General features: G+C 38.1%; 1 protein-coding gene across 1 annotated transcript; it reads left to right on the forward strand.

Moving 5' to 3' along the window:
- The first annotated feature begins 350 nt into the window (after positions 1 to 350).
- Positions 351 to 20,476, forward strand: LOC306881169 (3'-5' exoribonuclease HELZ2-like). The gene is made up of 19 exons (XM_079435099.1): positions 351 to 465; positions 2,316 to 2,891; positions 3,221 to 3,328; positions 3,430 to 3,953; positions 5,786 to 6,436; positions 6,756 to 7,548; positions 7,791 to 7,866; positions 8,040 to 12,120; positions 12,361 to 12,446; positions 14,771 to 14,908; positions 15,026 to 15,181; positions 15,263 to 15,407; positions 15,660 to 15,779; positions 15,980 to 16,172; positions 16,862 to 16,996; positions 18,105 to 18,326; positions 18,579 to 18,744; positions 18,873 to 19,040; positions 19,230 to 20,476. Exons 2-19 carry the CDS (start codon positions 2,394 to 2,396, stop codon positions 19,340 to 19,342), a joined length of 8,373 nt encoding a protein of 2,790 aa, XP_079291225.1. The 5' UTR covers positions 351 to 465; positions 2,316 to 2,393; the 3' UTR covers positions 19,343 to 20,476.
- Positions 20,477 to 21,310: the final 834 nt, after the last annotated feature.

Consider the following 21,310-nt stretch of genomic DNA (forward strand, 5'->3'; position numbering starts at 1 on the left):
GGCCCCGTTTAACCCATTAGGGGCCAACTTACCTCTCCTTCAATATTTTCAATTTCGGCTATAACAACTAAATTAGCAGATGTTTCTATTTATTTCCTATAAATAACTCAATGGCTGAATCATCAACGTGCACATGCTATCTAAGTTTAAAACTAACGTTTATCCACATTGATCCTAACTAAAGGGAGTAGGATATTTCTTCCCCCATCCTACCCTATATGCAGATACAAGTGAAGGAGGCACAGACAGACATGTAGATGGATGGACACATATTTTTTTTTCTTCCATGCGCTCTGTCGTTGTGCAAACAGAAAAAGGGAAGGGCAAACATGACCTCACAGTGCCCTCTCACTCCCAGGAAAACGAAACTCAAGTAACGCGCGACGGCAATACTTCTAATAACCTACAGGTAGATGAAGTTGGTTTTGCGTTGTGTGCACTTGATGGAGATGTTTTCGAGTGCAGGTAAGCTCATGTTTCTCTACTAAAAATGTAAAGGTAGGTTAAAATGAATTAAGCGGTTTTATTTGTGTGGAAAGGATGGGTACTGTTCTGTTTTAGGTGTGCCGCTTGTCAGGCGTCTAATTACACAGCACGCGCTGTTCTTATTTTCCATGTTCCTTGGTTTATAATAAAGTGCATTTTTTTATTAGTGCAATGTTGTCGTTTCTTTGCATCAGCCATTGGGTGCGACGCTTTAACAGGAAGTGTAGTCTATAATTTACAACAGGGTAATTCACAATATTGAAAATAATAAGAAATCTACTCTTGTTGCTGATTTGTCGTAGATAAACACAAAATAAACATGTTCATTCAAACTTAACATTTCAGTTGAAAATTGAACAGTGATGAAGGAAACGGTGTAGCGCCAAATAGTCTCAAAACAATGGATGAGTAAATTCAACCGAAAGTCACAAACTAGAAAAAGGAACCACAACGAGTAGGACAAAGGCTCTCCAACTGTTCGGTTATTATAGAGGCTACATAAAAGTCGTGCAAAAAGGTGCTATAACATGGTTAAAAAAAATAAATAATTTCCTTGTAAACTTTTCCTTTCCTTGGTGAACACTCTCAGGAAATAATGACTGTTCACCTATAAACATCCTGTCTCTCAAGGGTAGTGAATGTGTGGAATGTGATGTGTGGAAAGATGTGAATCCATTTTTAGTATCTTGTGTGATAAAGAGATAAACTTTGTTTAAATGGCACCTGACTGCTCAAGAGTAGTCAAACTGGTAGAATTTCCTGGTGCCAGCACAAAAACGTCTGCATACTTGTGAAATGAGAATATAGGATGCATCATCATTTGGTAGTATTAGTGTTGGTCACTAATAAAAAAAACAGTATTTACTCTAGGCTGAAGTAATCACCTCATAATTTAGCAGGGCTGCTCAGCAACAACCTGTGTGCTTTGATATCTGACCCTTGTCTGTGTACCAGAAGATAAATATTGCAATGAAATCAATCCTTATGCATATGCAGGTTTTGTGTAATGCATTTGTGCAATATTTACAAAGGCCCTTTACATAGTTTTCATTACACACTAATTAAAAAAATCCTAACATGACCTATAACTCCATTTATCCACCCTGGCAAATAAACTGCATACTGTCATTCACGGGTTTCAGGTTAAGAGGTTTGTGGTTAACTACAGTAATATCTGTCTGAATGCTATTTGACCCAAAACCTGTTCTATGGAGTCAGATTCTCTTGTTTTCATGGTTTTACATGCCTTCTAAATCTGGTTGCTAGATGTTGTGACCGCTTGTCAAACGAGAAAATACGCCTTTTGTTTTGACTTCTATGCATGATAATCTCGACCTTGTATTGTACACCCCATAGCTTTTCTTTCTCACATAACCATAACAAATCTGGCCGATAATTACAGAACACTTGAATCTTTGCTTATTTATTAACAATGAACTACTTATAATTAAAGAGAAGTACAACAGAAATGTTTTATTAATTCAAATCTCTTTTATCAAAGAATTATTTAACAAAATATCACGCTCTTTAAAAGAATTATTAAAATTACCCATAAAATGACAGACAAATAGGGGTTCAAAATCTCTTGACAATTACCAGCATAAGAAGCAAAATCTGAAATGAAGGATCTCTACCTATTATGAAACATAATTTATCCTTTATACTTCCCTATAGCTGTTCAAAGGTCTAAATACAGCAATATAGCAGCAGTTTTTCAGTGGGATTTTTATGCTCTGGTATAAATTTGAATTATATTTGCATACTCTCTCTCTTATGTGAGCAATATAGGGTCATCTGATGAGCTGTGTTCTTCTCTTTCCTCACATTAGGTAGATTCTACAGCAGTACTTGAAGATGAGAGTGCCAGCTAAAGACTGTATGCGTGTTTATGGCTTGAATCTCTAGAAATGTCTACAGTACAGTCTAGAGATGCTCAGCTGCAAGAGTTCATGCAGATGTATGAGCTGAGAGCTGCTTGTAACGACTGTACTCATAAAAAGTCACGCATTTCTTACTCTATCATTGCAACGTCTCACCGTTGCTCTCACAATCTTTTGCTAGTCAGAGCAAAGGTCAGAGGTCACAAATGGAGCCCTGTGTCTATGCGGCCCACTAAACCACGCCCTAATCGATATGAAGTGTGTTGGTACTTTAAGGAGGATGTCGGGTGCTATGTGCATCATGACCGTTGCACTTTTGCCAGTAGCCCAGAAGAAGCTGCGGTGTGGAACTTACAAAAACACACAAACCTTGACCACAAAAGATTAATTCATCTGATAACTCAGCGACAGCGCCTGGACGAACAGAGCAGACAAGAAGATGGTCAGTCGAGAGCTCATGAGCCTTTGTCATACAAGGAGAAACTCCTGGAAGAGTATAGACGCAGCTGCAATGAGATTCTTATTGTAAGTATAATGCACAAAAAACTGCACAATGCAACAGTGCACAACCACGGAAGAACCATCTTAAAAATTTGAAACCATGCAAATTTAAGGGATAGTTCACCCAAATCCATTTTTTTGCCTCATGAAACACAGGAGGAGAGCTTCTTATGTGTTCAACAGCTGAAAGAAATTCATACAGGTTTGGAACAATTTGAGGGCAAGTGATGATTGAATTTTCATTTTTGGGTGAACTATCCCTTGAATTATTTTACTTATACTAACTTAACAATTAACATAAATTCCACAACAAAATGTTTAATATCTTAGATGCATGTATGTGTATTTTGCAGATCTCCGAGCAGGTGGACGATGTGTGTGTTACACATGATGAGAACCTCAGTTTGGACTGTTTACAAGAAGACACTGAAATCAGATGGAAATTCACAATCATCACAGAGGTTGGAAATACTAAACTGCACTAACCAGCATTATCTTACACTCAGCCGTATTGCACACTAGTTACTAATTATCTCCTTGTTTGTCTTCTGTGTTTGTGTAGAGGTCCTTGGCTCATGTGGCTCTACTGAAAGCAGAAAATGGCGCTGTTTTCTCTTTGAGTGACAGTTTAAAGAACACCTTCCCCCCAATCTCATACATTGCAGGCCACCACCTTTGCTCCTCTCACTCCACCTACCAGCTGAGTGTGTCGTTCCTGTCGTTCCGCCCCGGTGTGTACGAGCAATGGTTGGTATTCGATTTCGACATACGTCCAGTTCTGCTTAGGAAACTGAAAGTGAGAGTTGGTCAGCAGTTCCATGTCCAGCCAGATGAGGCAGACGAGAGCGAGTGTGCTGAGATTTTTTCGGATGAGCGCTGGAACAGAGGAAACAGGGTTATCGTGCCCTTCTTTGCCAGAAGGGAGGAGGATGAGCAGTTACTTAGTATATACAAACCACCCCAGATTAACCTACAGTTCAATTCCCATGCAGATCACAGTTCCCCACTCCATCGGAACAATTACAGAGAGAGAGCTCACCACTTCCTGTTCAGAGAGGAAATTGCAGAGGAAGAGCTCATTAGCAGGTACAAATAGCTTGTAGAAATAGCACATCAATTGAAACACCCCTGGGTTATGGGTTAGTATTTGGATTGGGGTGTCCAATCCTTTTCCTGGAGATGTACTTTCTTGCAAAGTTTAGCTCCAACCCTGATCAAACACACCTGAACCAGGTAATTAAGATGTTCAGGAGCACTTGATAATTGCAAACTGTTATGTTGGGGCAGGGTTAGAACTGAAGTCTGCAGGTAGATCTCCAGGAACAGGACTGGGTGGCCTTGATTAAGGCCACAGCCTCAGGTGTCAAACTCAATTCCTGGAGGGCCACTGCCCTGCAGAGTTTAGATTCAACCCTAATTAAACATACCCAATCCAGCTAATCAAGTCCTTCAGACATATTTGAAAACTACATGGTTTGTGTGTTGGAGCAAGGTTGGAACTAAACTCTGTAGAGCTGCAGCCCTCCAGAAACTGAGTTTGACACCCCTGGATTAGGCAATCAACAATGTTGAAGCTAATTAAATCTTTAGAATCAGCCGCAGGGTTTGCTGGTCTAGGAAAAAAAATCCTGCTTATCCTTTTTTTCAATGTAGAAGTAAGCTATTTCTTAGGAATGTGCAAAACTATTGATAAATAACTAGAAGAATAACAATGTACAGTAAATAGTAAAACTATTTATGCAACAAACTAGTGTGTGCAAGATTGCAATAAAGAAGTTAAAATAATATATTAACAAATACCAGTTTGTAATATCAAGCAGCATAGCTTTTTCGCACAGCTGTTTTGGCTGTGCTAGTTAAAAATAAGGTGCATCTTTTATAAGTATAGACCAAGGACACATTATGTTTACCAATATTTTAGTCTTTTTAAATGCAAATTTAATCCTGTTCTAATGATAGTATAAAATGTGGGCAAAGTTCACATTGATGTAATGTATAGGTGGATAAACAGATTTGGGTTGGGGTTCGCAGGTGGATTCTATTATAATGATTGGTTCTTTAGTGCCAAGAGAGGTTATATCCTTATGGTAACAGAGATCCAATATGTAATTGTAAATAGTACTACATGCAGATCTAAGTTCAAGAAACTTTTGTTGATGTCTACAGGGCCACGTTATCATTAAGGGAGTATAATTTATCTTATGTCACATTGTCAGCCACACCCACAGACATATTTTCCCTAGCAGATAAGTTCCTGTATTTTCCTGGGGTTTTTAAATAATCTGCATACAGATGAGTCACAGAGTACTTAGTGTGGGTCACATGCAACATTGTCCTACTACCTAAACAAATTCTACTTCTTTAATAGAATGTCTACATCTAAAATAGTGTATTGTAATGTTACTTATTCCTCATCACATGCCTCTAACGCTGGAATTTGAACTCATTCAGGGACCAGAGGCATTCCATGATATCACATCATGTAATGGCCTCTGAGTTTGATAATGCTAGGCAGGTATAATAACTAAACTGGATATGAAAGTAACTGAAAGCAAACTCAATGCAAAGATTAAAGGCATTCTTTTCTAACAAGCTAATTGCTGTTTCCATGAATGGGTAAGCCATGGGCAGGGCTGCTTGAAAAATCAGTTTGCCGTTGTTATGTATAGCATGATATCTTTTTTATATAAAAAGATGAGTAGATTGCTGAATGAAGAAGTGGATGAATGGGTTGGCATTAACATTCAAATAGAATACTCCCATCACTTTTATATGTCTCAGTGGCAACACTATTGCCACTCTTTTGAACTCTTGACATATTTTAATGGTGCTTGCTCATTTCCTATTTTTTAATATTTAAATTACATATGTAATATATTAATGGTTCATCCTGTTTTCTTCTTTTTCCACACTTGTAGATTAAATGTTTGTGGGAGCGTGTCTCTCTCTAACCAGTTGAGTGATGGCAGATCACAGTTTTCCACTGCTGCAGGGAAGCTTTTTGCCACTCTGAAGGTGTCCTGCTTGCTCACACTAGATTCTCCTGAAGGGCTGATGCTTAAGCGAGGGGTGCAGATGGCTTTGGTGTATTGCATACCAGCAAAGGCCAGTGTGTCAGTAGATCACAGAAACCATGTGTATGAGGCATTGGTGCTTAAACAGGCTGCTGGCGAGGGTCACATCGGTCTTCTTCTGTCTGCACAGTGTGTGTCTGAGCTACAGCTGAGGAAAGAAACCAGGTGTAAAATGGAGGTTCAGTTTCAGTTGGATAGACTGTCATTCTGTCAGATACACCAGGCTATTGACCACCTACCAGACTTGCACAATGTTCTGCCTGACTTCAGTAACAGTTGTGTCCCTGTGAACATAACCAAACAGTCTGAACTGAATAACAAGCAACAAATCGCCCTGAACTTCATCCTTGGCAAGTGCGAGGTCAACAAAGTGACTCCTCCCTTGCTTATATACGGGCCATTTGGCACCGGGAAGACGCTTTGTCTCGCCTCAGCAGCCAAACAGCTGGCCCTTCGTTCTCAAAACAAAGTGCTCATCTGTACATATACTAACAGGTAAGTTATGTTCATTTTACATAATTTTGTAAGAAGAGAGAAACTGAAAAATTATATCAGACATTATACAATAATTATAGTTTAGTGGTAATTATACAAAAGTATTTTACCAAAGAACTGACCAAATCAGAATTAATTATTCAAAAGAATGGCATAAAAGAGTTACTTATGTGTCCATAAAATGCAATATTATTTTTATTTGAATAAAGAGATAGCAACAGTTAATCTGTATAGAAATATTCCCCTGTGAATATAAAAGCTTCTGTCTACTAAAATGTATGTTTTAAGAAATCTTAATTTTGAGTTTTGTTCCATATAGTTCTGCTGACTTGTATGTCAGAGAGCACTTCCATCCATACATAACAAATGGACACCCAAACATCAAAATACTCAGGATTAAGGCTAACAAAGGTGGAGCCTCCATCAAGGCAACTGATGACATCACTCAGAAATACTGTCTTTTCGCTCCAGATAGACAGTCCTTCATTCGCCCAGCAATGTCTGATCTAGAGTCACACCGTATCATTATAACCACCACATCGATGGCACGACATTTTCGTGAGCTGAAGGTTCCTGAAGGTTTCTTCAGTCATATCCTGATTGATGAGGCATCTCAGATGCTGGAGGGTGAAGCACTCATGGCTCTGGGCTTAGCAGGCAAACACACTCGAGTGGTTTTAGCAGGAGACCACATGCAGATGGCTCCAAAACTTTTCTCTGTAACCGATGACAAACGATCAGAACACACACTGCTGTATCGTCTCTTCCGCTACTACCAGGATGAGAGCAGCAACATTGCCAAGAAAAGTAGAGTCATCTTTAATGAGAACTACCGTTCCACTGCAGAAATAGTGGAGTTTGTATCCACTTACTTCTATGTGAGTGATGGGATCAAGGCCAAAGGAGAGATCCCTCCCCACCCAAGGCTACACCCCTTGATCTTTCAGCATGTCAGAGGAGAATGTCGTCTGAATTCCACCTCCATGTCCTGGTTCAATCTTGCTGAGGTCAACAGTGTGATCAACATGGTGAGAGAACTTCTGACTGACTGGCCAGTGGAATGGGGTCATAAAGAGCCGAAGCAAATCTGTGTTCTGAGTGAAGGCCAACAGGTACAATTCAAAGCATTTATCACTCTGACATATGGAAAATGATTTATGACTAAAACATATTAATAACATATTGTATACTCGCTGCATGGTGACATGCTCTATTAACAATAATTAAATGTCAACTGTTAATATTAATTAAGCAGGCATGAGAAATGCAAGTAATTTTAGAATTCTGCTTAAATTCTGTTACAATCACAGTACTGATACATCATCAATACATTCTTTCTCTTTCAATACTTAAGCTTGATGTCATCAAAAATCATCTCCGCCAGAAAGCAGTTCATGGAGTGTCTGTTCAAAATTTAGCAAACATTCAAGGTACTGGGGGTTCAGAACATCACTGTCTGCTGGAGTTTAGGAAAAATGTTTGATTCATCTAGGGGGGAAAAAATTGAATAATCTCAGTCTTGCATTTTATTTCAGTCACAAATTGTTCATTTATTATTGTTATTTTTAAAATACAACCTACCTATACAATTCTGTGTTCTTAGGGAAACAGTTCAGGGTCATCATCATAACAACAGTTCAGACAAGAGACAGACTTCTTCAGTCAGAGTCAAGCTGCCCAGAGTTTTTTAATGACATTCGTGCATTGAACACTGCCTTGACCAGAGCCCAATCACTGGTGATTGTAGTTGGAGATGCTGGTGCTCTTTGTTGTTTTGGAAAATGCTCAAAAATCTGGAGGTCCTACATAGAACATTGCATCAGCAAGGGGAGCATTAAACCAGATAACTTTAACAGAGACATCCTACAGCAGGAAGTAGTGGAAATTTTGAAATTTCAAAAGACAGAAAAGGTAGAAATGTCTGAGAGTGATGTACCTCCTCAGGATGAAACTGATGCTATATTGAAAGAGATGGATGACTATGATTCTGATGTACAAGACTCAGATGAAGAGAACGAACAAAGGAGGCCTTTATTCTCTTCCTCTGAAAAGGAAAACCTATTGGAGCTGGTCAGGAAACAGCCTGCTATCTACAGGCATGGAGAATTGGTGATGAAGGGACCTCAGTCAGGATATGTAGTACCCTATGACAATCCATCTGAACATATTAATATTAAAGGTAGGAAGAACATTGGCATGTCTTTCTCTGGGGATGAAGTTGTGGTTGAGACTGGACAAGATGATGAAGGCTCTCTTACTGGGAAAGTTTTAGGTTTCACAATCAGACAACCAACATCCTCAGAATTTGTGTGTATTTTAGAGGATGAAAATTATCACAAACAAACACAGAACACTGACAAATATTTGGTGCCAAAAATGTTGATACCCCTCAATCACAACACCACCAAAATTCGCGTCTTGGTGAGAAAAGAGACTCGCAATTTTATTCCAGTATGGAAGTATTCCAATGGTAATTGGACAATAACAAGAAATTTTCGTGTTGATGAACAAACAAAACACAACCATGTTTTTGTTGTTCAGATTTTGGGCTGGAAAGAACACTGTTCATTTCCGCTAGGCAGAGTTACGGATATTCTACCAATTGGGACATCTTTAGAGGAGGGACTTAAGATTTTAAAATCAGAGTTCAAACTAACGCCTCCTCCTCTACTGCAAGAGGACTCATTTCCAGAGATGAAAGCAGATGACAAGAAAAGAAGAGATTTCAGAGGTTTACAAACCTTTACCATTGATTCAGCCACAACTAGAGACTCAGATGATGCCATTAGTATTAATGATCTGGGAAACTTCTATGAAATAGGGGTTCATGTTGCAGATGTGGCTAGTTTCGTGTCTAAGGACAGTTCACTTGATAGCTTTGCAAAAGAGATGGGAGCAACTTTTTATGATCCAGGAAAAGAACCTACATTCATGTTCCCAAAACATCTTGCCACCACCTTTTGGAGCCTTCTCCCAGGTAAAGATCGTAAAGCCATTTCATTAATTATCAAAGTGGAAAAGCAATCAGGCATTATCACAAAAAGGACCTTTTACCTCTCCAAGGTAAAATCTAAAAAGAAGCTGAACTACAGGGAGGCTGAGAATATAATAAGTCAGTGTGATGATGAGTTAAGATTAGGTACTTTGGAGGACTGTGTCAGGATGGCTTACCGTTTTGCCCAAAGCCATCGCAAAGCACGACTTAAAGAAGACTGGAAATATGCCCAACCTGATAAACACCGGAAGCCAGGGGAGAGAGAAGCAAATCTAATGGTAGAAGAGTTAAACATAATGTTTAACCATGAAGTGTCAAAATTTCTGACAGAACACACAGACACTACATTCTGCACTCCTCTGAGGTGTCAGGCTCCTCCTATGGCAGATAAATTAGAGATGATCAGTAATCAACATATGGAAATCATTCCTTTATCCACACACCTGACATTTCATATTGACAGAAATCGAGTGGACCTGAATAACACAGTCACCTTCACTGTGTATTCTACAGGGTCTAGAGATGTTCACCCTAACAATAATCCTTACCCTGACGCTAACTCTAGCCACCTACGAGATGCCATCTCTGTCAGTGACTCTGAATATCATTTTGAAATTGGAGTTCACAAAGCAGATTTTTTTAGCTATGTGTATGGGGGCAATATTCAGAACTTGGGTGCACAATCAGACATGTGGAGTCTGATGCCAGGCAAAAATCGTCGCGCGATCTCTTTAATTCTGAAAGTGGAAAAGAAAAAAGGCAAAATAGTGGAGCAAAAGTTGGTGCTTTCACGCATAAAGTCAAGTAGAGCATTTTCCTACAGTGAAACTGACAGCATCATCAACCAGCCAGGTGAAAATGAGATGAAGTGTGATTCTCTAAAAGGCTGCATCCTTGTGGCGTATCGTTTTGCACTTGATCACAAGAAAAAGAGACTCTCTGGACATGTGGACAGTTCCAGTCATGTTGATCTCAGATCATCTGAAGACAGCAAGTGCAGGTTAATGATGGTGGAGCTGAAGCTGATGTTTAAAAGAGCTTGTGATCAGCTGATTGATCAAGAAACCCCTTTTCCAAATACATTTAGCTGTCCAGTGACAGCTTCACCTGATTTGGTGAGGAGACTGAAGAGAGAAAATGAGGAGCTTGGGTCCCTCCATGCTTTGGAGGAACGTCTGGATTCACATCCTTGGCAGAACGATGGCGGTTTCATCATTCTGACATCTGTGTGGCAAAAGATCGAATCTGCAGCTTTGACTTGTGACTTTTACAGAATGGCTGATCTGATTTCTACAGATGACATTCATCCACATTTAGTTCCTGCGACTGTTCAGTTAAAGGCCACTATCAATAAAGCTTTCGTCATTCGTTCTTTCTCCTGCAAAGAGGCTTTACTTGGGCACTATTCATTGCATCTGGATTCGTATACACATGCATCCTCACCCATTCGCCGGTACATAGATGTGGTTCTTCAGAGGCTCATGCATTCTGTTCTCTGCGAACGTCCTGTTGAGTACTCTCAGACAGACATTGATCTCTTATGTGACAAGTGTAAAAGAGGTGAAATGAGGGCACGAGAGTATGAAAGCAAAGCAGAGTCACTTCATCTCGCAGTCAATCTACAAAAACAAAGCACATACAAAGTGGCTTTTGTCACCATTGTTCATCCAGACAGCGAAAATTTCAAATTGTCATTTCCGTTTGACAAAGGAACTTTCCCGGATAAGCTTCCTGTTAAGTACAGAAATTTACAGCTTGAGGATCAACCAAAATTTGACAATAAACAGGTGACACTGACTTGGAAAAAACGGATATACTCACTGAGCATGACCCAGACACCACTGCAGAACTTGAGATCCTGTTCAGAGATAGAGCTAAGCACCTGGCACGCCATTGTTGAGGCAGTACGAGACGAACAGTGGGAAGAGGCAAAATCCCTTGTATTAGCAACAGATGTGAGAGATCACAGTGAGACCAAGGAAGTGCATGATACATCTCAATTGGATCCTGATTGCACTTTTATGTCTGAAGGGGATCATTACACTGACTTCACACTCTATTTGAAAGCCGGAGACACTATACAGGTCCAGCTGACCTCAGAAAGGGACAGGGGCTACTGGGCACCAACTGTACAGTTATTCAGCGCGAGTTCAAGCTTTGAGATTTGTGTGGAACACACTGACAATCCTATTAGGTGCTTTTCCAAACTTGCAAACCGCCCATCCAAAGGTTACTATAAGGATGTAGAGGAATATGTGCAGATATGGAAGCCTCTCTGTGAAATGGAGTCTGCTGCTACTGCTGTAGATGATAGCGACTGTGTTGTCATAGAGAATGTGCTCATAACTTGGATGCTATCCTTTGATGATTCCAGACTCTCTGGAAATTTCTCTTTGCCTGTGGAATATGTCAAGAAATGGGCAATTGAATTTGACCTGTCCAAGTGTTTGATCTGTATCCGAAAGAGAGTTCTGAAACAGAACCATGCAGATCAGTCGAAGCTGGATCCAGATTACTTTACTTGGGTGGCCCATGGTTTGACAACCCAATGTTTGGATCCTCCAGATAACAGTGTGAATAAGTCCAAAATGATTAACTTTAGCATAAAATATGCATCCATGAAAATTCCAAAATTCAAGAGGAATGACACATTCACAGTGGAGGTGATCCCTAAACTCATTCCAGACATGTAAGCATGTGACATACAACAAATACATTACACCACAACCATATTATGAGTCTTCAATACACTACAACTAAACCCTTAACATTAAAAGATACTGCATTACACACAATCTCATTATTACATAATTTACTTTTTGTATATTCATGTATTAGTTCATACATATATATTTTTTTTCCAACATTGAGATGTAAAGTTATGACAACCATGCATTGATGTCTAATTTTTTTTGCTTGATTCATCCAGACGGAAGGAAAGTGCAGTGAATAATTTACCAGCAGCTAATGAACTCGTTAAGAACATTGCACTAAGACACCGGATTCTGAAAGAAAGTATGCATTAAATTCATAATATGCCATATGATGAGTAAGATAAATTTTTTTAAAACACAAAGTGTGGTTCTGAGAAACTACTGTATGCAGTCAAAATGGTGATGCAAATAGTTGCACAACCTTTTCTTTACATTCTTTAACTCTCAGCAAACATGACGATCTCTAAAGATGTACAAGCATGAACTTAATGTCCTTAAGCAATGCCATGTGTGCTATCTTCAAAACCAGTTCAAACACATAAAACTCCTATAATACAGACCTATCATTAGCTGTACATTTTGTGTGTAGTTTCAGTTGTTCCTATTGTAAAATTTTTGTAGATTGTCAAAACATTTTATACAGAAATTTTTGGTGATTCATGAACGTTTATGAAAACATTCGAATATAGATTTTATGCATATATGCACATGCTCAGTGAATGAGACAACTTTCTTAATTACAACTTTCTCTTTTGCAGTATTTTTTTTTTGCAAGTACAACATATTCAACATAATTGTGACTTCATAAGAAACAGTTACATTTTATATTTTTATAGTATGCTTCTATTTATTAGTGCTGTCAAACTATTAATCGCGATTAACCACATCCAAAATAAAAGTTTTTGTTTACATAATATATGTGTGTACTGTGTAGATTTATAATGTGTATATATATAAATACACACACATGCATGTATATATTTAAGAAAATGTTTACGTTTATATAGTAAATATATCTATATATGATATAATTTATATGAATATAAATATATACATGTAAATACATATAAATATTTTCAAAATATATGCTATATGTGTGTGTCTTTACACTCACCTAAAGGATTATTAGGAACACCATACTAATACTGTGTTTGACCCCCTTTCGCCTTCAGAACTGCCTTAATTCTACGTGGCATTGATTCAACAAGGTGCTGAAAGCATTCTTTAGAAATGTTGGCCCATATTGATAGGATAGCATCTTGCAGTTGATGGAGATTTGTGGGATGCACATCCAGGGCACGAAGCTCCCGTTCCACCACATCCCAAAGACGCTCTATTGGGTTGAGATCTGGTGACTGTGGGGGCCATTTTAGTACAGTGAACTCATTGTCATGTTCAAGAAACCAATTTGAAATGATTCGAGCTTTGTGACATGGTGCATTATCCTGCTGGAAGTAGCCATCAGAGGATGGGTACATGGTGGTCATAAAGGGATGGACATGGTCAGAAACAATGCTCAGGTAGGCCGTGGCATTTAAACAATGCCCAATTGGCACTAAGGGGCCTAAAGTGTGCCAAGAAAACATCCCCCACACCATTACACCACCACCACCAGCCTGCACAGTGGTAACAAGGCATGATGGATCCATGTTCTCATTCTGTTTACGCCAAATTCTGACTCTACCATCTGAATGTCTCAAAAGAAATCGAGACTCATCAGACCAGGCAACATTTTTCCAGTCTTCAACCGTCCAATTTTGGTGAGCTCGTGCAAATTGTAGCCTCTTTTTCCTATTTGTAGTGGAGATGAGTGGTACCCGGTGGGGTCTTCTGCTGTTGTAGCCCATCCACCTCAAGGTTGTGCGTGTTGTGGCTTCACAAATGCTTTGCTGCATACCTCGGTTGTAATGAGTGGTTATTTCAGTCAAAGTTGCTCTTCTATCAGCTTGAATCAGTCGGCCCATTCTCCTCTGACCTCTAGCATCAACAAGGCATTTTCGCCCACAGGACTGCCGCATACTGGATGTTTTTCCCTTTTCACACCATCCTTTGTAAACCCTAGAAATGGTTGCGCGTGAAAATCCCAGTAACTGAGCAGATTGTGAAATACTCAGACCGGCCCGTCTGGCACCAACAACCATGCCACGCTCAAAATTGCTTAAATCACCTTTCTTTCCCATTCTGACATTCAGTTTGGAGTTCAGGAGATTGTCTTGACCAGGACCACACCCCTAAATGCATTGAAGCAACTGCCATGTGATTGGTTGATTAGATAATTGCATTAATGAGAAATTGAACAGGTGTTCCTAATAATCCTTTAGGTGAGTATATATTCATAATAAATATACACTGTACACACACATATATTATGTAAACAAAAACGTTTATTTTGGATGCGATTAATCGTTTGACAGCACTAGTTTATTTATTAATAATATACCTGGACAGGATGTTAGTGTCTTATTAACGCATCTAATTTTTACAATTATTATTTTTTTGAATTCTATATTTAACACCAAAGTGAACCACAATGTGAGCTTAAAATGATATATTTACACTGGAGATTAATTGCATACACTTTAGTCCTTTGGATTTAAAAGTACTTTTGGCTTTATCAATCCACAGGCTCTGTACAAGCTGTATACCTATATGTGCTCATGAGAGAGGAACCACCAGCAGGTCTGCCTCGACTGAATGAAAGCCAGTTTAAAGCTTTGGAACAAGCACTGAACAGCAAATTCACTGTCATTCAAGGGCCTCCAGGTTACACATTCTGAGCATATACAGTTTTTTAGTTTAATCTTACAGATCACAGACAGTTAATGGACTCACAGTCACAAGGCCTCACAAAAACCAACGACTTTTCTTTATCCTTTATAGGAACAGGAAAGACAGTTGTAGGAGCGTACATAGTGTACTGGTTCTCACAGTTGAACTCCAAGAATCCTTGGAAGCTGAAGGAGCTGAAAGACAAAGAGAAGAGAGAGGTTATTCTTTACTGTGGACCCTCAAACAAGTCTGTGGATGTAGTTGCAGGTACAGTAAGCATCATTTTGAGAACTAGAATTTGTGTAAAGAAGAAATTTCTGAATTTATGTGCTTGTGTTGTGTGTGCAGAATACCTGCTCAAGTTTGGACGTAAGCTGAAGCAATTACGTGTGTACAGCAGACAGATGGAGATGCAGGAGTATCCCTACCCCGGCAGCAACCTTCAGTTATCACACAAATCACTGCGCCAAGAGCGGTCTAAACCTGAGCTCAGGTACTACCAATGAACCAAAAACTGACATTTTGTGATCACCTAACATCACATTTGATATTGTACTGTCAGTTATTGAGTCTATAATGAAAGATTTATGATGAAATGCCCTTACTAAAAGAACAAACTCTCACTAGCCAAATTTTTATTGCAAATCTCTTTCTATAGAAATCACGGTATCAGTATGCATGTAAAAGTGCTCAATGATCATTAGTTTATCTGAACAGTACTCAAAATTTTCACATTCTTTTGTAGGGACATAACACTTCATCACAGAATTCGAATGAGTCACAATCCTCATTCTCAAGCAATAACTGGCTTTGATGAAAGAATTGCTCATAACCCCCATTCACTGACAGATGCAGACATAGAAGAGTAAGTAGAAGTCTCTGTTTTATTAATGCATCTTCTCTTATTTAGAAACTCAAATACAACTATAAAAACTTTTAGCTTAATTTCCATCATCATTTTCTGCACCCGACTAAAGCACATCTCCACATCTAAAAGAATGTCTAAATATATGTGATTACATGTAAATGCGTGTCTGCATGACGCTTAATTGTGTGTATCCCCAGATATAAGAAGCTGCTAAATACTGCACGTTTGTATGAACTGGAAAGTCATGATATTATTCTATGCACTTGCACGGCCGCTGCCTCCCCAAACCTCACCAAGACACTCAGTGCACGACAGATCCTCATCGATGAGTGTGCCATGGCAACAGAACCTCAGACGCTTGTTCCATTGGTCAGCTTTAAACCTGAGAAGGTCAGAGTGACTCTTGACCTATCCATAGCAAACAAGTCTGTCAAAAACTATAGAAACTATACAGACTGGATATAAATTGTAGCCTATAGAAATGCTAAGCAAAAACTTTCTGCAAACCACATGACCTACACTTCCAAAAAACAACAGCCTGCATAGCCCAAATTATTAAAGCACAGAAACCTAGTTTTGGAAGAAGACTAATCTTAAGACACACCCTTTATAGCACAAAGAAACAAAGAATTCACAGGAAGCTGCTGGACACAAAGAACTTTTTACCAGCTCACCTTTGAAAACAATACAGCAGAAACTTAGAAGCAGAGTAACCAAATGAAGTTTGAACATTACATTTTGCACAGCCCTATGCTTGATTATAATAAGAAAAGTATTTAAAAAACTAAATACATTTAAATGCAACAAAAAATAGAGAATACAGTAGATGATGGAATATAGTATTTTAGTAAATTTTAAATATAATATATAATATAATATACTAAAGTAATATAATATATGTATCACGTTTTTATCTATGAATGCAATCTTTGTCTAATGGTCAACTAGCATAAGCAAACTTGATAAGGGATCGGCTTCTTGCTATATTTCTCTCACCTTACTTTTCCAAACATTCATTCAGTACCTTCTGTGAGGGTTTTCAGTTCCTTGTCACACAATCTTATATACTCGTTTTGCAGGTTGTGTTGTTGGGCGATCACAAGCAGTTGCGTCCGATCGTGAAGAATGAGCATGCACGGAGACTGGGCATGACACACTCTCTGTTTGAACGTTACATGGATAGAGCTCTGCTGCTTGACACCCAGTACAGAATGGTACAAGACGAACACATATATGCTTCACATTCACGCTTACATACACATATTTAAAGGGTTACTGAAAATTTTGTCATTAATCACTTACCCCCATGTCGTTCCAAACCCGTAAAAGCTTTGTTCGTCTTCGGAACACAATTTAAGATATTTTAGATGAAGATGGAGGCTTTTGTATGGAAGCTAGTTTCCGCCACTGAATAAAAAATAAAAAAAGTAATTTTTTCTCATAATTACGTGATACAAACTCGTAATTCTGACTTTTGTTTTTGTGAGTTAAAAAGCCATAATTGTGAGATATAAACTCACAATTCTGAGAACAATTGTGAGTTTATATCACGAAATTCTGACTTTATAACACGCAATTGTGAGTTTATATCTCACAATTCTGAGAAAAAAAGTCATAATTACGAGAATAAAAATCAGAATTGCAGATAAGAGTTTTTATCTCTCAATTCTGACTTTATAACTCGCAATTACGAGTTTACATCTCACAATTCTGTGAAAAAAAGTCAGAATTGTGAGATAAAAAGTCGCAATAAACTTTAAAAAATAAAATTATTCAGTGGCAGAAACAGGCTTCCATACTTGCGACTGTCCCATTGATTGCCAAACAATTAACACTGTCAAGTTACAGAAGAGTATAAAAAACATCGTCAGAATAGTCCATCTGCCATCAGTAGTTCAACTGTAATGTAATGAAGCTGCGAGAATACTTTTTGTACACAAAAAAAAAAACGACTTTATTTGTGAGTTGCGGCTGACACGGAACAGCGTATGCAGTTTGCGTCCAGCGGATATTCTCCAAAATGGCGCTATACTGATGCAGATGAGACGAATTGTTGAATAAAGTCTTTTTTTTCTTTGCATACAAAAAGTATTCTTGTAGCTTCATAACGTTACGGTTGAACCACTGATGGCAGATGGGCTATTCTGACGATGTTTTTATACTTTTCTGGGCCTTGACAGTGTTAATTGTTTGGCAGTCAATGGGACAGTCACAAGCCTCCCGGTTTTCATCCAAAATATCTTAAATTGTGTTCCGAAGGCGAACTAACAAAATTTTCACTTTGGGGTGGAGTAACCCTTTAATGTGGTATTCTTTCTTCAGCATGAAGAGATCTGCAGATTCCCATCAGAGGCTTACTATCTGGGTAGGCTGAAAACTAAAGTGGATGAACGGACCAGTGTGCTGCGCATTGAAACTGAGAGAACGAGACACAGCAAACACATTCTGTTTGGAGACATACGAGGTGCCGAGATCAGTTTGGTTGTTTCAACTGCACGAGGGAATGAGAACTCGAAAGCCAACTTTGCAGAGGTTAAGAAAGCTGTAAGTGAAAGATAAAAATATGAAAACTATCAAAAAACAAGCCACATTTACACCAGAAAACAAACTCTGCACAAAACTTACAGTATTTATTTGTAACTATCACATAAAATAAAGTTTACCTAAACTTGACACTTCAAATGCAAAAAAAAAAAAAAAAAGTAAATCCCCTTTTTGTTTTACATATCACCTTACTAATATATTATACAGTATACAGTTAGAGGACCAGATTTGTTTGAATGTGTTGTTATGCAGGTTAAGATTTGTGGTCAGCTGGTATCAGTGGGCCGTGTGAAGCAGGAGGACATTGCCATTCTGTCACCATACAATGCACAGGTGGCCCAGATCAGAGATAGACTGAGAAAGTCCACTGACCCCCAAATGGAGAAAATCACAGTCACCACCATTACTAAGAGCCAAGGTGACACTTTTTGTTGAAGACTCTTGTGTTTGTGCTTTAATATAAAATTGTATTAATGTCTGTGTTCATTTTCAACCTGCATTATAAAAAATGTGATGATGAGGAGTGTTATAATGATGTAATTGCAGGTAGTGAGTGGCGCTATGTGATTCTATCGATGGTTCGCTCCTGCCACAGCAATGAGATTGAACCTTATCCTTCAAGAGAATGGCTCTCCAAACACATTGGCTTTGTGGGTGATGAAAACCAGATCAATGTGGGCATCACTAGAGCACAGAATGGGCTATGCATTCTGGGTAATCCCTATTACATTCAACTAGGAATTATTTCAAATTATATATTCTTAATGAAATGCAAATGTCCTAAAAAATACAGTGTCCTAAAATTGCAATGTTTTATGGAAAAGAATGATAAAATCCTTGCTACTACCATTACTAATTTACTTTTATGAGATATTAATATATTTATTTAATTCTGTGCTTTAGGCAATCAGGAGGTACTGAACTGCAGCACAGCGTGGAAGAAACTACTGAAACATTATTCAGGTCAAGGCTGTGTGGTCTCTGCAGATCAGATTACTGTACACAATGTCCGTTAAATGAAATTTTAAAGTTGGATTGATCTTGAAGCATTTTACACTCAGTGGTTTTTAAGATTATATTTTTAACCAAATTTCTAGTATAATTCCACCACATTTTTAAATGGGTATGATTATATTAATGAACTAACACATTTGAAAATCTAGCCATCCCTGACATTTTCAATCAATTTAAAACCATGGCAGTTTGAGAGAAGAAATTACATATATTTTGTTGCATATAACTATACAAGGCATTTATTTTTATACATAGATTTCCACAAAAATGTTTGTTTTTAAAATTTGTAGATATTGCAAATCTTGATCTACTGAGCCATTTCTTGGTCTATCATTGTCAGTGTCTGTGCTCTCTTTTTCTTTAAACTTTTAATATAACCTAGTTAACCAATTCTCTGCATTGAAAAAAAGCTTTAAGAATCTTTCTGTAATTTAAAAAAAAAACAAATGATGACAGTGCTGGCTAATGTCAATTTACCACAGTCCTACTGTAGTAACAAATGTACATAACAGAGTAGCAGCAATATTTGTAAGGGTGCTATATCATATTCACCTATGAACAGAAATGGGCTTACAAATCATCTGTTTATTAATGGCTTGTTTTTTGTTTTTTACATTTATGAGTAGATGAAGAAAGTTATCAAGTTATTTAACATTTAAGCTGCAAAATGTATTAAAGCACCTACATTAACATTGTCTAGTGTTAGACTGATCACTGGTGTTTGTTGGGCTGAATCGTGCTGGATACCTTGATAAAAAAAATTGTTAATATAGGGCTGATGAATGTTATGGGGGGGGGGGGGGGCATTCTCAATTCCCACAACTAACCACCAGGGGTCAGCATAAACAAGAACAGAATAAAGTCATTATTCTGCATATACCAGCTATTTCACGGATTTTGTGGTAAGAAATTAAGATATCTGCCACTAAAACATTATTTTTTACTACTTTATGATATAAATTCAACATTACTAGATCAAATAAGTCACCCTCCTTTACTGATTTGAAAGCTTTTTTTTTTCTTTTTTTAACTCTGGACTGCTATTTACATTATCCACAACTGAGAAAGCTTTGACAAATGTACTATTTTATGTCAGTTGTATGGCAATAAAATCACACTTGAACTGAAGCTCAAATTGATTGCATGGGGTAGTGTAACCTGTTTGGGACTTTATCTGTTGGGCACTGGGGAAACTTAGAGCCTTTTCCTTGTATAGAAGATGAACGTGAGCTTGAACAATAAACAATACAAATTCTGTTAAAAATTAATTACTCACCCTCATGTTGTTCCAAACCCGTAAGCCCTTCGTTCATCTTTGGAACACAAATTAAGATATTTTTGATGAAATCCAAGAGCTTTCTGACCCTACATAGACAGCAATACAACTGAAATGTTCCCAGGCAAGGACATCGTTAAAATTGTCCATGTGACATCAGTGGTTCAAGTTCAACCGTCATTTTATGAAGATACGAGAATCCTTTTTGTGTGCAAATAAAACAAAAATAATGACTTTATTCTACAATTCTTCTCTTCCACATCACCATCCTCCGCCATTGTCAAGAGTACCATGAACAATGCGTGTGGTGCTGATGACATAGAATATGTCGAGATACTCTTGATAATGGCGGAGGACATTGACGCAGAAGACAAGAATTGTTGAATGAAGACTTGTCGAATGACACTGATGTCACATGGACTATATTACCAACTACAAATCTAACAATCAGCATACGGGTTACCAAAATCTGTTACCCCACTCTATTTCGCACAGAATTGCTTTAATGTTGGCCAAATTCACTGGTGATGTTTAATCTTCTCAGTTTCATAGCCCAAAAAGCATTTTGGTGTCATGGGAACAGAGGTACAACAGCAGGATCACCAAATTTGACAAGTCAGCATAAAATCTTACCGAAATTTGTTACCCATCGATGATAGACCACAAATAATTCACTTGGTTCATAAACTGGCTA

This window comes from Barbus barbus (genome assembly GCF_936440315.1).
Source record: "Barbus barbus genome assembly, chromosome: 15".
NCBI classification, from domain to species: Eukaryota; Metazoa; Chordata; class Actinopteri; order Cypriniformes; family Cyprinidae; genus Barbus; species Barbus barbus.